General features: G+C 45.4%; 1 protein-coding gene across 1 annotated transcript in view; it reads right to left on the reverse strand.

The window, feature by feature from the left end:
• Positions 1–149: 149 nt before the first annotated feature.
• taf2 (TAF2 RNA polymerase II, TATA box binding protein (TBP)-associated factor) overlaps positions 150–14,316 on the reverse strand; it is a 33,070-nt gene continuing 18,903 nt past the window's right edge. The window contains exons 15-27 of the mRNA XM_024267608.2: positions 13,486–13,551; positions 13,284–13,410; positions 12,416–12,541; positions 9,304–9,444; positions 9,110–9,220; positions 8,706–8,899; positions 7,272–7,411; positions 7,011–7,080; positions 6,148–6,257; positions 4,751–4,980; positions 3,958–4,122; positions 1,348–1,450; positions 150–1,003 (exon numbers count right to left, since the gene is read on the reverse strand). Of these exons, the coding sequence (XP_024123376.1) occupies positions 705–1,003; positions 1,348–1,450; positions 3,958–4,122; positions 4,751–4,980; positions 6,148–6,257; positions 7,011–7,080; positions 7,272–7,411; positions 8,706–8,899; positions 9,110–9,220; positions 9,304–9,444; positions 12,416–12,541; positions 13,284–13,410; positions 13,486–13,551 (1,882 nt within the window). The 3' untranslated portion in view covers positions 150–704. The remainder of the gene's footprint in view (positions 1,004–1,347; positions 1,451–3,957; positions 4,123–4,750; positions 4,981–6,147; positions 6,258–7,010; positions 7,081–7,271; positions 7,412–8,705; positions 8,900–9,109; positions 9,221–9,303; positions 9,445–12,415; positions 12,542–13,283; positions 13,411–13,485; positions 13,552–14,316) is intronic.

Raw genomic sequence — 14,316 nt, forward strand, 5'->3', positions numbered from 1 at the left:
TGGTGTGTTTGGGATAAAATAAATCAAACTGAAGTGAGTTCCAGCAGGGATAGACAGATCTCAGAGGAGCGTCACCTGTCTTGGAGCAGTTCTGGTCCTCCAACTCTGGAAGCCGTTCACAAGGCTACAACTCACTGAACACAGCCAGCTTCACTTCAAGGGTTGCTACTTTTTATTTCTTCAACATCAAAGGTATTAAAAAGTTGACGAGATGTTCCTCTGATCCCTTCAGTTCATGAGCAGCAGCTCCTCTGCTTGTTGGATAGAGCGGACCGTCCCGGTAGAATACTGGGTTCTGCTTCACACCAGCAGGAAACAGCTGAGTCAGCGCTGGACTCAAGCAGGTCTGGAAGAAACTTGCAGATGTTTCTACTCTACCAAACTTTCCTCAGACTGTGCAGCCATGCAGTCTCACCCACAAACACCAGATGGGAGTGAAGCTCCCCGAGATCTGCTCGCCCACACTCCGTTTGTTTTATTGGTCAGTGGAATTCTCGGACTAAACAGTGCCGACCCAAAACTCAAACCCTGCCAGGTGACAAACGGCCAGAGTGAGCCAGCAGCTGTTGGGTCCAGACATCCACTGATCCAGAGATCATGACAGCAGTTCATGTTTCTCATCTCAGTTTGGGGCGTCCTGTTTGGACCTCCATGCTGGGCGGGCTGTGGGGGTGGGGAGGGATGGCATGAGGCATGTTTGCAGTTCAGTCGGACAGAGACGGCGAGCGCAGCGACAGGCCGCTAGCTGGGCTGTTGCTGTAGGCGTGGGGGGTGTCGCGGTCCCGCTCTCTGTCTTTGTCCTTGCTGTCATGCTTGTGCTTGTGTTTGTGTTTGTGCTTGTGCTTCTTCTTCTTCTTCTTGTGCTCATGGTGGTGGTGGTGGTGGTGATGGCCGTGGTCGCCTCCGTGCTTAGACGAGGAGGAGGCCGTCTCCTTGGAGAAGGAGGGCACCGGGGTGGCAGGCATGGAGAGCAGCGCCTGCTCCATGAGCGGGGGCTCTTTGCCTGAGGAGAGAGACCAGACGGAGTTACAAAACACAACAGCTGCATCATGCAGACACTTCAGATCAGAGAAGCTGAAGAGGAAGACAACGTTTGGTCAAACACTGAAGCGCAGGCCTGAAGGGGGGGCTCATTATTGTACATCAGTGCTAGTAACCTTCCTAGGACACAGTCAGAGCTGTGATGCTCCTCAGACAGCCTCAGTGTCCTGAACATGACATGTCCTCTGAACCACCAACACACGAGCGCTCTGAAGGAGGACTGGGACACAACTTTATAGGACAGATGAGCTGGACTGGAGTGAGGCTGACAGAGGTCAAAGTTCACAGAGAGCAGAGTGTGTTTACCTGGTGTAGAAGGCCTCTCTAGCAAGTTTAGATGATGGTGAATGAAGGCCTGGCTGTCATGAACCGTCTCCATATCAATGTCTTCTTCCTCCATCGTGTTGAACTGCAGAAAGGTCACTTCAGTTCAAACTCTTCACACAGCAGCAGCATTTTTGACAAACACTCACTCACATGTGTCAAAGTCAAGGCCCGGGGGCCGGATCCGGCCCTCCAGATTTTTTTTTTATTATTGTTATTAACGGCTCATTGTTATCTTGTGGTCATTTCTAACTTGTATAATTTTGGCAAAATATGTTTTTATGGAGAGTAAAATACTGAAAGTTATTTAAGGTTTAAGTTGATTTATTCTGGAATAATATTCCTGCATTTTTATTATTCATAATTATGTTTAAAAGTTACAGTTGTAAAGTTTTAAAGATTTAGTTTTACAGTGTTCAATAAATGCTTTTCCTGTTCGGCCTGCGACCTAAGGTGTGTTTTGGATTTTGGTCCCCAGTGCGACACAGCGACTGTAAGAGCAGAAGTGAACATTTGTGAGCAGCAGTATGGTTTCATGCCAAGAAAGAGCACTACAGATGCAACATTTGCTTTGAGGATGTTGATAGAGAAGTACAGAGAAGGTCAGAGAGAGCTCCACTGTGTCTTTGTAGATCTGGAGAAAGCTTATGACAGAGTGCCCAGAGAGGAACTATGGTATTGTATGAGGAAGTCTGGAGTGACAGAGAAGTATGTCCGAGCAGTGCAGGACATGTATGAGGGCTGTAAGACAGTGGTGAGGTGTGCTGTAGGGGTGACAGAGGAGTTCAAGGTGGAGGTGGGATTACATCAGGGATCAGCTCTGAGCCCCTTCCTGTTTGCAATGGTGATGGACAGACTGACGGATGAGGTTAGACAGGAATCACCATGGACTATGATGTTTGCAGATGATATTGTGATTTGTAGTGAGAGCAGGGAACAGGTGGAGGTGGAGTTAGAGAGGTGGAGGTTTGCCCTGGAAAGGAGAGGAATGAAGGTTAGCCGCAGTAAGACAGAGTACATGTGTGTGAATGAGAGGAACCAGAGTGGAAGAGTGAGGTTACAGGGAGAAGAGATAAAGAAGGGGGAGGAGTTTAAGTATTTAGGGTCAACAGTACAGAGTAATGGAGAGTGTGGAAAAGAAGTGAAGAGGAGAGTGCAAGCAGGTTGGAATGGGTGGAGAAAAGTGTCAGGTGTGATGTGTGACAGAAGAGTTTCAGCACAAATGAAAGGAAAGGTGTACAAGACTGTGGTGAGACCAGCCATGTTGTTTGGACTAGAAACAGTGGGACTGAAGAAAAGACAGGGGTCGCTGTGGCGACCCCTGAAGGGAAAAGTCAAAAGGAAAAGAAGAAGAAGAAGTGCAACACAGCGACAATATCTTACATACAAGTTACTTTTATCCAGAAATTTATGCTGCTTTTCTTTTAGTAAATTAGAAAATACTTGTTTTTAAAGGGCACAATTAATATTGACTGATTTCCATAACAAACATATTTTCAGTAAAAAAAAATAATAATAATAATAATGTGTTTTTCTAAAAGTGTGATTGTAAGATTATTAAATCTAGCATTTAAACTGTTCATAAATATGAACAGGTGCTTCAAAAGTGAAGGAAAAACAAACTGATTCTTTCCAGAAACATTTCAGTGTGATGACAGGATGAATGAGGCTAAGATGTTTTATTTACATGACAGTCAGTGCTGCAGCTCATGTTTTCTCAAGTAAATGTGTATTATCACTAATCACTACGACATTGCTCATTTTTCAGAGCATTGTCTACACCACTCTGACCCATCAGGTCTCTGAACCAGAATCTATTTCTGTGAAGTTCACCAGAACTTCTGCTCGCTTTGCCTACAGCGTTTTGATGGAGACTCCGTGCATGAGCCTCTGCAGCTCCACTGTTCACTCGTTCTTATCTGAGCCTCTACGAAGCTTCATAATCCACGTTTTTAGATGATACTGGCAGCAACGAGGCTCAGAGTTTCTGTTTAGTACCCATTCCAAGTAGAAACTAAGTAGTAAATGTCTCATAACAACCAAAACCACGAGGCTAACTCAACATTTCACAGATTTTGTTTTGGTCGCGGTGTGGAGCTGCTCAAAGAGGCTCAGTGTGCTCTGCTGCCAACTAGTGGTCGGAGGTTGAAGTGGAAAACAAAAGCAAGAGTGAAAGACGCTCATAAATAATTAAATAAATATCATCATGTCGATACAAGTATCGCCAAACGAAATATCACGATCTATCACAAAATCCATTTTTCCCTACACCCCTAGTCTGCATGGACTTTGCAGGAAGTTGTTGACCTTGGTGCTCTTGACCCCCCAGTGCAGCGACTTCAAGGCTGAGCTGCTGTCCCTCCTGATCTCTCTCTGTTACAGTCTAACTGACTGGAACATTTAACAGCATGGAAAGTTCAGGAGGAATGGAGCTGCTCCCCACAGGGGAGTGGAAAAGCAGTCTGCATGTCAGCTGATCATACATGGAAGAGACTGGAGCATCTGAAAACCCCTTTGGCACTGAGGCTTCCATCTTTCATTTGGATTTACAGAAACATTCCTGTGGGAGCAAAATGATGGACGCAAACACACCCTGATCTTGTAGCGTCCTCCTCTTCCATCCTCATCCTGCTGCTGCAGCACCTGCCCTGGCTCTGGGGGGGAGCCCAGGGGGGTCTCCGCCTTCCTCTTCAGGCCCTGTGGGGGCTGGCCCACCCCACACACCCCCAGAGAAATGGGATCTGGTTCCTCATCCTCCTGACAAACACAGAGGAAGACTCCTCTTTACATCATACTGTCTGATTGCCATCAGGACTCCTTTGACAAAGAGATCAATGGATCTCAATGGGATTTTTTTCCCGGTTAAATAATGGTTAAATAAATAAAAAATGTCTGTTTCCATGAAAAAAGATACTTGTGACTTTTAAAGATGATTTTTGAACAAGCAAAAACAACATGATAGGAAGTTTGATCTCCACTGGATTAGTTCAAACATTAAACATTTTCAGCTGTTTGTTTGTGTCTTTGGTAATAGATGATGGTCACTACATTTGTGAGACATTTCTGTCCTTAAAAAAACATTCCTTAATCCACTCACTGATGGAAGCTTTTCTAATTCATGTAGAAAACAGTATCAGCTCAAAATTCAGCTGCTTCTGGCTCCTGTGTTGGGCCGTATGTCTCTAAACGCACTATAACCTTAAAACTAAATTAGAAACAAAAAAAACATTCAATAAAGAATAAGAACTAGGAAGTCTACAGTGGCTGTTCTGAAGTCTCTTTAGTGCCTGGAGGTGAAACACCATTAGTCTGCTTCTGGGATTACTGCAGCAGTTCACCTCTTCCTGTTGGTGGAACTGGTCTCAGAGTATGAAACAGAACTTACAGCTGCATAGCTCATGCCCACGCCGTGGATCCCTATGCTGGCTGGAGAGTCCATGACCACAGCCACACCAAGCTCTGGCTTAATAGTGGGATTGAGGACCGCTTTCTTCTCCTTCAGGTTGAGGACCAGGCCCAGCTCCGGCAGAGGCAGGCATGAAGGCCGGGTCAGACCAAACAGAGTGTAGTAGAAATTCACGGCGCCACAACGCAACCGCCAGTCATGACAGGCACCTAAAAAACAGACGGGTAGGCTGAGAAGGTGGAGTCTGGCTCTCTAGAGGACGACTGGGACATGCTGCCCCAAAAAGATCAAGGATCCTGATTAGGTGATGGGTGGCAGTGGTAGGGCGGTCAACTCCTGATTGCAGGTTCGCTTCCGCCTTGCCTGCCCATGTGTTGAAGTGTCCTTGGGAAAGACACTAAACCCCAAATTGCCTCTGGTGGGAGGTTGGTGCCAGTGGAAGGTAGAAAGCATTATACAAGTGCATGCCATTTACCATAAGTCTGTAGGCTTCCAAACTGTCTGCAGCTCTGTCACAGACTCTGCAGTCGTCTGAACCTCCTGCAGTTATGGTGTTTGGCAGCCATATTCAGTTTTTTTCAAGAGACTTTCCAGCTTTAATGCTGAGAAACCACACATTTTCATTTAACAACCTCTGTCAGAGAATACAGCCCCAGTCTGTCTGTTCAGTCACTGAATGCATCAGCAAGAAGTGCGTGAGTGGTGGAGGCTTGCATGACAAAGCTGAGAATCTGGAGAGCAGGCGCTGGACAACAGGGCTCCACTGTGGCTTTAGGAAGGAGTCTTAGCTAAAGAAAGAGCTCTGCTGGCCTTCATCCTTTGGTTAGAGCATATATTGAGTTTATGGGGGGCTGGAGGATGAGAAGCAGAATAACAGCAAATTTCCATCAAGCAGAGCAATGAATTGTGACCACACTGGTCTGGTTGTATTTAAGCTGGCAGCGCTGTCCTGACGCTGCAGACACTAACCTGACCAGCTAACACCAGAGGACTGGAAAAACATACATCCATCCAGCTCAGCTAAAACCAGAGTGGACAGACAAACCGCAGCTGGAGCTTAGGTCAGCAATCTAACGCTAGAGCAGAGTTTGCCTTGGGCTGCTGGGTGTTTGCTTTGGCAGAACAACTATGTAAAGCTCCATGCAACCCCCTGGGAGAAGGGAAAAAACAAAATAAACAATGAAACCCAAGGAGACAATGAAGCAGAGCAGTGAGGATGTGCAGGGCTCTGTGTGGACCTCAGAGTGTCAGCCAAACCCCAAACCCCAGACGAGATAAGACGCTTTTTGATTTGAGGAGACACCTTCACAATGACTCTGCAACCATCAGGAACCTAAATGGACACTACAGACTGTACTCAAACAAGTGTGTCTCACCTGAGTTCATGAGCTTCCACAGCTGATCCACCAGAGCCTCATTACACAGAGCCGAGTCCATCATCTTAGTGAACGGCGGGTTCTTACAGAGCATGCTCAAGATCTTATGCCTGGAGGGACAAAATAAGGACAGTGTGTGAGTGAGGCCACAGCGCCTGCAGACTGATACAGAACTGGAACCAAAGCGGGGCGGCAGTAGCTCAGGTGGAGGAGCAGGTCAGCCAATGATTGAAAGGTCAACTATTGTGTCCTTTGTGTCCTTCACCATCCGTGTGGCTCCACTGGTGTGTATGACTGCCCGGTGATGGTCAGAGGGGCTGTAAGTGTGTACTGTCAGCCACGCCTCTGCTGTAGCTACATCAGTAGTTTTCTATCACCAAGTATGAATGAATAATGGATACACATTGTAAGCTCTTTGTGAAAGTGGAAAAGCACAGAAAAATCTAATTTATTATTCTTTTAAACAGAAGATGAAATAACAGACAGACCAGCAATTCCATTATAGCTTGGTGCAGAATTAATACATGTTTATACATAATTTTACTACTTAATACAATAAATAGTTTGTTGCTGTTTATAGCTAATGATCAGTGTTAATGGTGGACATTTCTTGCAATAAAATCTAGGAAACTACTTGTGGACTTTGTTTCTTTGAAACATTCTTCTGCAGTCAGATTGACAGTCTTCATTAGAGTTTTAAAGTTCTCCATAAGTGCAGTCCATGTTTCTCAGGGGCCTTCTGAAAGCCGTCACTGTAACTGAATGGGCTTTTTTAACATAACCCAGCATTTGAAGAGATGAGAGGAAAACACATGTGAAATGAGGAGTTAAAGATGAAGATGTGAAGCTCAGAAGCAGAGTACCTGACATAGTGAACTGGATCATTGTGAACCAGAGTGAGCAGCCACTGCAGCTCTGCTGAGCTCCTTTCCACTGCAGTAAGACACAAAGAGACATGAAAACATGAAAAAACAAACACAAGTGCCTTACTACACACCACAACCCCACTGACTGTGTGCAGCAGAGCAACCTCAACCTGGTACTGAAGCAGCAACCTCCTGACTGAAACCTCAGGAGAGAGCCAGCAGCAGCAGTGGCACCGAGCCTCAGCAGGAGCAACTTACCTCGAGTGTAGTCTACCAGAGCCTCCAGAGCAGCGATGCGAACGTCCACAAAGTGCCCGTACTCAGCATATGATGTGAAGAGAGACGGGTCGCTGGGGATGTGTCCGTTCCTCTGCAGCTGCCGGATGGCTCTGAGGCAGCTGCCGACACGTGAGGCGTGTTACTGCGGCTCCCACACAAAGCTTTCTGCAAATTCTCTCAAAGCAATCACTTCCTCTGGCCTGCAAAAACGCTATTTTTTCCTGTTTGATAACTGATCAATGACTATATTAGCTTTGTTTTTGTATTACAGCCAATAGATGAGAATCTGCACTCAGGAACATATTAAAGAACTCTCACTATGAACTTGACCAATGAAAGTCAGTAAATGCTAAAGTTCTCTCCAACATTTAAACCAACCCATTAATGTTGAATTCAACTGCATGTGTTGGTCTACACTGCTGCAAATTAGCTCCTGCTATAAGCATGATGATATGGGCATGGGAGTGCTGCTTTGCTGTATGTCTATGTTTTTATATCCGTCCCTACTAAATAAATAAATACAAATACAAATACAAATACACTCACCAGCCACTTTATTAAGTTCCCCTTGCTAGTACTGGGTTGGACCCCATTACCCTTCTATACTGGTCCACATTACCATGACAGCATCACAGTTGCTGCAGATTTGTTAACTGAACATCCATGATGATAATCTCCTGTTTCACCACATCCCAAAGGTTCTATTGGGTTCTGGTGACTGTGGAGGTCATTAGAGTCCAGTGAACTGATTGTTCTAGAAACCAGTCTGAGATGATTCCAGTTTATGACATGTAGTCTTATCCTGCTGCAAACAGCATCAGAAGATGGTACTCTGTGGCCATAAAGGGATGGATGGACATGGTCATCAGTTTCTGAAATCCCCAGACCAGCTCATCTGACACCAACAACCATTCCACCGTCAAAGTCCCTTCAATCAACTTTATTGCTCATTCTGATGCTCACTTTGATCTGCAGCAGACCGTCTGGACCATGTCTGCATGAATAAATACATTGAGTTGCTGTCATGTGATTGGCTGATCAGAAACTTGCATTGACGAGTAGCTGGACATGTGTAACTAAAAAAGTAGCTGGTAAGTGGTTTCACATCTTTTAAATCTGAATAACTATGAATACAAGTGAAAGAATAAAAGAACACCCCCCCCCCCCCAAAAAAAAAAAAAAAACACATTTCCATCCATCCATTTTCTAAGGCAGAGAATGAGGTGTCACAGAGAAGTGTCATCAGCCCTACCAGCCTCTGTTGAGAGACATTCCAACCTTTCTCTCAGTGTTTTACTGTTTTTTTGAATGCAGACTACCCTACCCTTTTACAAAGAAAAGTAGGCAGGAACATGGAGGAATTTTGGGCACAACTCTCAGAAGATGGTTGCTAAGGTTCCTCTTTCCCCCTACCTGACAGTGATGGTGTTCCTGAAGCTCGGCAGCAGTTTCTCCATGTTCAGAAAGCGGGTGATCTCCTCCAGGATGAGGCGCACGTCCGAGTTCAGGTTGTCCACTGTTCGCACCTCATTGTTGATGCTGATGGCGGGGGTCAGGGAGTTGGTGAGGGCTTCAATCAGCTCAGCTCGGTAGTAGTTATCTGAGAACTGGAACCAAACCAGGAAAAAAGAAAGAAAAATCTAAGTCAAATTGAGCGATCAGCTGAAACGTGTGGGAGACTGTGCAGCCGCTCTCTACCTTTACAGTGCAACAGAACAGAAACTTCTACCTGCCTCATGGACCACAGATGAAGCATCACTCATCACAGAAGACGACACATGGAGCAAAAACCCACCACACAGAAACTGCATCCTTACTTTGTTCTTCCTGTTGTCGTTGTACTTGATGAGGTCAAGTATGAAGTTGAGGACATCTTTGGGACACAGGTTCTGTACATCTCTCAGCAGCGCCATGGCAACTGGCATCGTCTGACGGGACAAACCCCAGAGAAGAGGGTTCAGATCTGCAGTCGTGTGATAGAGCATGAATGGTCTACTCCGTATGCCGGTACCTTCTGCAGGAAGTAGCTCTGGAAGCTGATGAAGTTGTTGGTCTTGACGATGTTGGGGCAGCTCTTACAGCAGAACATTCTGGTGAAGAGCGACTTCATGGCCGGTGGGCCCTGCCAAGTGCTCACCATGGCGTTGGCAATCTACAAAGTCAAAGGACACACTGAGGCTTCACTTTCTATGTCAGTGAAACGTTCAAGATGCACTGCCATTTCACACCAGTCACAGCAGCTGTGACACACTGAGCATGTGCAGTTTGCTCTTCAAGTTTGACCACGCCCACCAGAGTTACAACTGCACCCAGGATGCAGCAGGGGTTTTTAAAACACGAGTGTGAAGCAGGGGCGCCTGTAGAGTGTTTGGTGTGATCCAAGCACAGATTTGAAGCTTTCCTGCACGTTTCATCAAGTTCAATTTAAGACTTTTTAAGACCTTTCAGGACCTTGCATAGGAAAATGAATCCTTGTCAGCAATGGAGTAATGTAATCAATTACAGTTCAAATTTCAGTAATTAAATTACAATTACTAGACTACAGAAAACCTTCATTAATAATTTTTTGGTGTAATAAAACCATCGGAGACTAATAAACCAAAATTGTGTAAACAGTTTCCTCTGACGTTGTCTCTTGGTTAAGTTAAACAGATAATTTATACTAATAAATAATAAAAGAGTGCTGACAGATGTGTGCTAATCCAGAGTTTGAGATTGCTCAAAGAAAGATCAAGAGACTATAAACATGGACATCCATTTTTGGCATCTGGCAACTGGAGATATTCAATTATTCTAATTTGTTGAAAGTAAAGGCAAATATTTAATTGATTGTTGAACTAAAGAACTTGATAATTGCAGGAATGCTCCTACTTTCTCATTTTCTTCTCTTCTAATTTTAGCTTGTACATCTTCATCCTCACTTGTAATCTTCCTCTTACATAATCCTTCCTGCAACATTCTTTTTACCAATAAAAATGAATTTATTTACTGCGAGTTTCACTTCTACCATTGTATTATTGTTTTATCTTGAACTTTAAACTTGTGTTCAGAAACTGTATGAATCATTCATTGTGTTTTTTTGTCCCATTGCAAAATAACCAACAAACAAACAAACTTCCAACTTACTTAGAAATATGAATACTCGACTGTGAATGAATTTAGTGTCCCCGGAGAGCAAATCAAACGTACTCCATATGACACACATGCTGAGTGGGTTTGCTTAGGGAAGCGATGGAATTAGCAGTAAAAGTTAGAGGAGAGAGAGAGGTAAATCCTATTTCGTAGCGATGATGAGACACTAAAACCACAGAGACGCTAAAATGATGAGATAAAGTGCTGTCTGGTTCACAGTTTTAGGGTCATCAGCCTGAGCGTGCCCGCGACAGATGCCATTCCTGTACGCATGGCTCTAAATGAACTGTTTTGGTTACTAGCCGGGGTGGTCAGTAACATTCAAAGTCTACCAGTCAAATCTGGACTCTACCAGCCAATCGTTTCTACGGAAAAATAATGTAGGTGCTCCGTGTAATTGAGGATGAACAATGCTTCACCTGCCAAAGTGGCTAGTGACTTTTCTACCTGCCAAATTGAAGTTTTACATGCAAAATTAGTTTAAAGACTGCCCGTACGCAGCGCCGGACCACACAAACTGTCTTTCAGCCCTGGTCACAAACTAGCTTCTCACCTCATTGTACTTTGCGGCGTGTTGTAAGACTGAAGCAGGTGCCCCCCGCTCCCCCCTTCTTCTTCCTCGTTTTTTTCCCTTTTTACTTATAATCAGCGATTGGCATCCGGCGTGATGTTGATAAATGTGCTTTACTTACATAACCGTGGTTAAAAAAAATTAAACTTAAGACCAGAAAAGTCATACGAATACGTTTTAAACTGGAACATTTTTAAGAACAAGATATCAAATTTTAGACTTTTTTAAATGCTTTTTGGGTCCTTAATTCAAATGCTCTAATTCAAGACTTAAATCTTTTTAAGAACCCTGCAAGCTGCACTCTCACAGCAAAGACTTCCTCGAGGCCGCTGACTGTCTGCTTAAGCTGCTGTTCACTTCAGCCTCTCGTGTTTATCCCTTTTTCAAGCATCTAAAGAGCCTGCAGCCACGGGCCACACTTCGTGGGACTAAAACCCGAGGGAGGAGGAGAAGCAGCTCGTGTTACCGGATACGAGGTAAAGCGTGACGCTGGATCCCGGAGCGTTCCTGGGCAGGAATGCTGCCGACACACGGGAGAAGTCTGAAGGAGGAATGTGGCTAACAAAGACTTTTCTGTTGGTTGACTTTCTGTGGTGAGAAGTTACAGAAAAGCAAAGCGCTGAGGTTTCTGTGGTGGTTGTAGCCATCTCCCACTCTGACAGGAAGTTGACAGATTGTATTTAAGAATGAAGAGGAATCAAAGGTCTCTCATGGCATGTTGTCCCTTGCTTGTATAGGTAATCATCCCGTCCGAGCAGCTACATGTGCTGTAGCTCACACGTGTGGTTGGACTCCGCAGCAGTACGCTGTTCTTCAGCTACAATTCTTGAGAAAATATTGATTCAGGTGTAAACCCTGAGGTGCAGGGCAGCCCAAAGCCAGAGAATTTCCTGCAGCCACAGAAGGAGATCGTTTAGTGAGCAGGATGGAAAGGGTTAAGCCCCTCCAGGCGAGTGTTGCATTCAGGCTCATTAACCTGCAGGGTAGCCCATTTGAAACGGTGCCCTGAAAGGCTGGGTGGCCCTGCTGCTGGTGTGTGCTTCTTCCACAAGAATGTCCCTGCTAACATTTGAAGAGTTTACTGAGAGGATGGAGGAAATGAGTGCACCAAGCACTCATCAGCAAACTAATCTATCCATTTCATTATTCTGCACAGATAACTCCTCATGACCTCCCTGGTCCTCCTCTCCTTCTACTTTAAAACTCTAAGCTTGCTTCTTTATCATGAAAGTGTCATGAAACTTTCTGGAGACAAGAACCAATTTAACAAAGTCACTGTTGTTGTCCCAGAACTGATCTGTGCTTAACAATGCTCCACGAGAATCTTCATCTTTCACCTGGACCTGTCCCATCACTGCAGTGGAAGGAGTACGCGTCATAATGCTTGCATGCAGCTCAGCAAAACTGACTAAAGACTGACCTTGGCCAAACAAAAGCAGGCCTGCATGCGAACTTTGTAGAAGCACTGCTCCTGCTCCAGGATGTCCGTCAGAGCCAGTCTGGAGGCGGGAGTCGGAAACTTCTCCAAAGCACCGATGGCCTCCTCCTGAAAGGGAAGGAGGTGCAGTCAGCAGGTGACAGCAGTCTCCTTTAAAGACCCACTCCCATGAGAATTGTGTTTTGAGGGTTTTCTAACACGTTCTTGTGGCATATTCCTGATGATGGAGGACTTAGATAAACAAAATAAAGATTAAAACTGCTTCTCAGCATTTCTTTATGCAAATCTTTGTGAATCAGGAGCAGATGAAAAAATGCTGTTGGAAAGATCTTGTTCACTGTGACAATAAAATTACTACAGCAGGCCACAAGCTTCCTGCTCCACCCCATTCTGATGTATCCTCTAGGAGACATATAGATCCATGAACGTCTTTGTTTTCCATGAACGTCCATGAACGTCTTTGTTTGATCTGGAATCTGGATCAGAACTGAACGGCTGGATAGAGATGATATTGTCACCAATTTGCTGCACTTCTAATTAGGTTGGGGTTATGAGGAGCTAGCAGGACAGCTTGTAAACAGATGGAGGATGGGAAAGGGGTGGGCTTACAACTCAGAAGTGAATTTCTGAAGAACTCCTGGCACTCTGCAGAAACTATGTGCTAGAAAACTACAGGATTTTAGATTTTGACTAAAAACGGAAGAATCAGCACTGAGAACGCATTGAAAACAGATCAGAAGATCACAGGAGTGGGACTTTAAACATTTACTGTCATTTAAGTCGTTGTCTGGCTCTTTGCCAACAGAATGAGACAGGTAAAAGCAGCAGACTGCTGCCGTCATCAGCCCACCTGTGCAACCACGTCCCTCTCATAGCGCAGCTGATACTGCCACATGAAGTCTGCCTGCTCAAACTCCACCTTCCTCAGGATGGACATGTCAGGGTCGATCCGGATCCAAAGGAGAGGGGAGTCGGCACTGCAGGGGAAGGAAAGTGTTTTCAGACATGGATCACAGCGACAGAATACCCTCCTGAAGAGCCAGAGGCCTTACTCCATGGCAGATAAATCCATGTCCACTTCTTCACCATTCATCAGAGGGATCTTCTTTTTCTTGTTCCTTTAAAAACCCCGAGCAGAACGAAGAAATTAGTCTAAAAGTCTCAACAAAGGATGACAATGTTTTTACTGATTTTATGTCTAACTAAAGGAGGGAACAGTAGCAGTTAAAGACCTGATCCACCACACACAGGGGTACATGGATGCAGGTGGACAGAGCTGAAAATCAGCTGAGGCTAGTGTGTGATTTAAGTCGCTTGAAGGTCCTGCTCCAATGCATGCTGGAGGTCCCGGTTCGATGGAGCCAACAGAACAACATCATCTGCAAAGAGCAGAGACAAAATCCTGTGGCCCCCAAACCAGACCCCCTCCGGCCCCTGGCTGCGCCTAGAAATTCTGTCCATAAAGACAATGAACAGAACCGGTGATAAAGGGCAGCCCTGCCAGAGTCCAACATGCACCGGGAACAGGTCTGACTTACTGCCGGCTATGTGGACCAAGCTCCTGCTCCGGTCATACAGAGACCGGACAGCCTTGAGTAAGGCTCCCCGGACCCCATATTCCCAGAGCACCCTCCACAGGACACCACGGGGAACGCGGTCGAACGCCTTCTCCTAATCCACTAAACACATATGGACTGGATGACCGAACTCCCACGAACCCTCCAGCACTCTGAAGAGGGTGTAGAGCTGGTCCACTGTTCCACGACCAGGACGGAAACCGCACTGTTGTTCTTGGATCTGAGGTTCGACTATCGGACGGACTCTCCTCTCCAGTACCCTGGCATAGACTTTCCCAGGGAGGCTGAGGAGTGTGATTCCCCGGT

This window comes from Oryzias melastigma, linkage group LG16, assembly GCF_002922805.2.
Source record: "Oryzias melastigma strain HK-1 linkage group LG16, ASM292280v2, whole genome shotgun sequence".
In the NCBI taxonomy this organism is placed as follows: domain Eukaryota; kingdom Metazoa; phylum Chordata; class Actinopteri; order Beloniformes; family Adrianichthyidae; genus Oryzias; species Oryzias melastigma.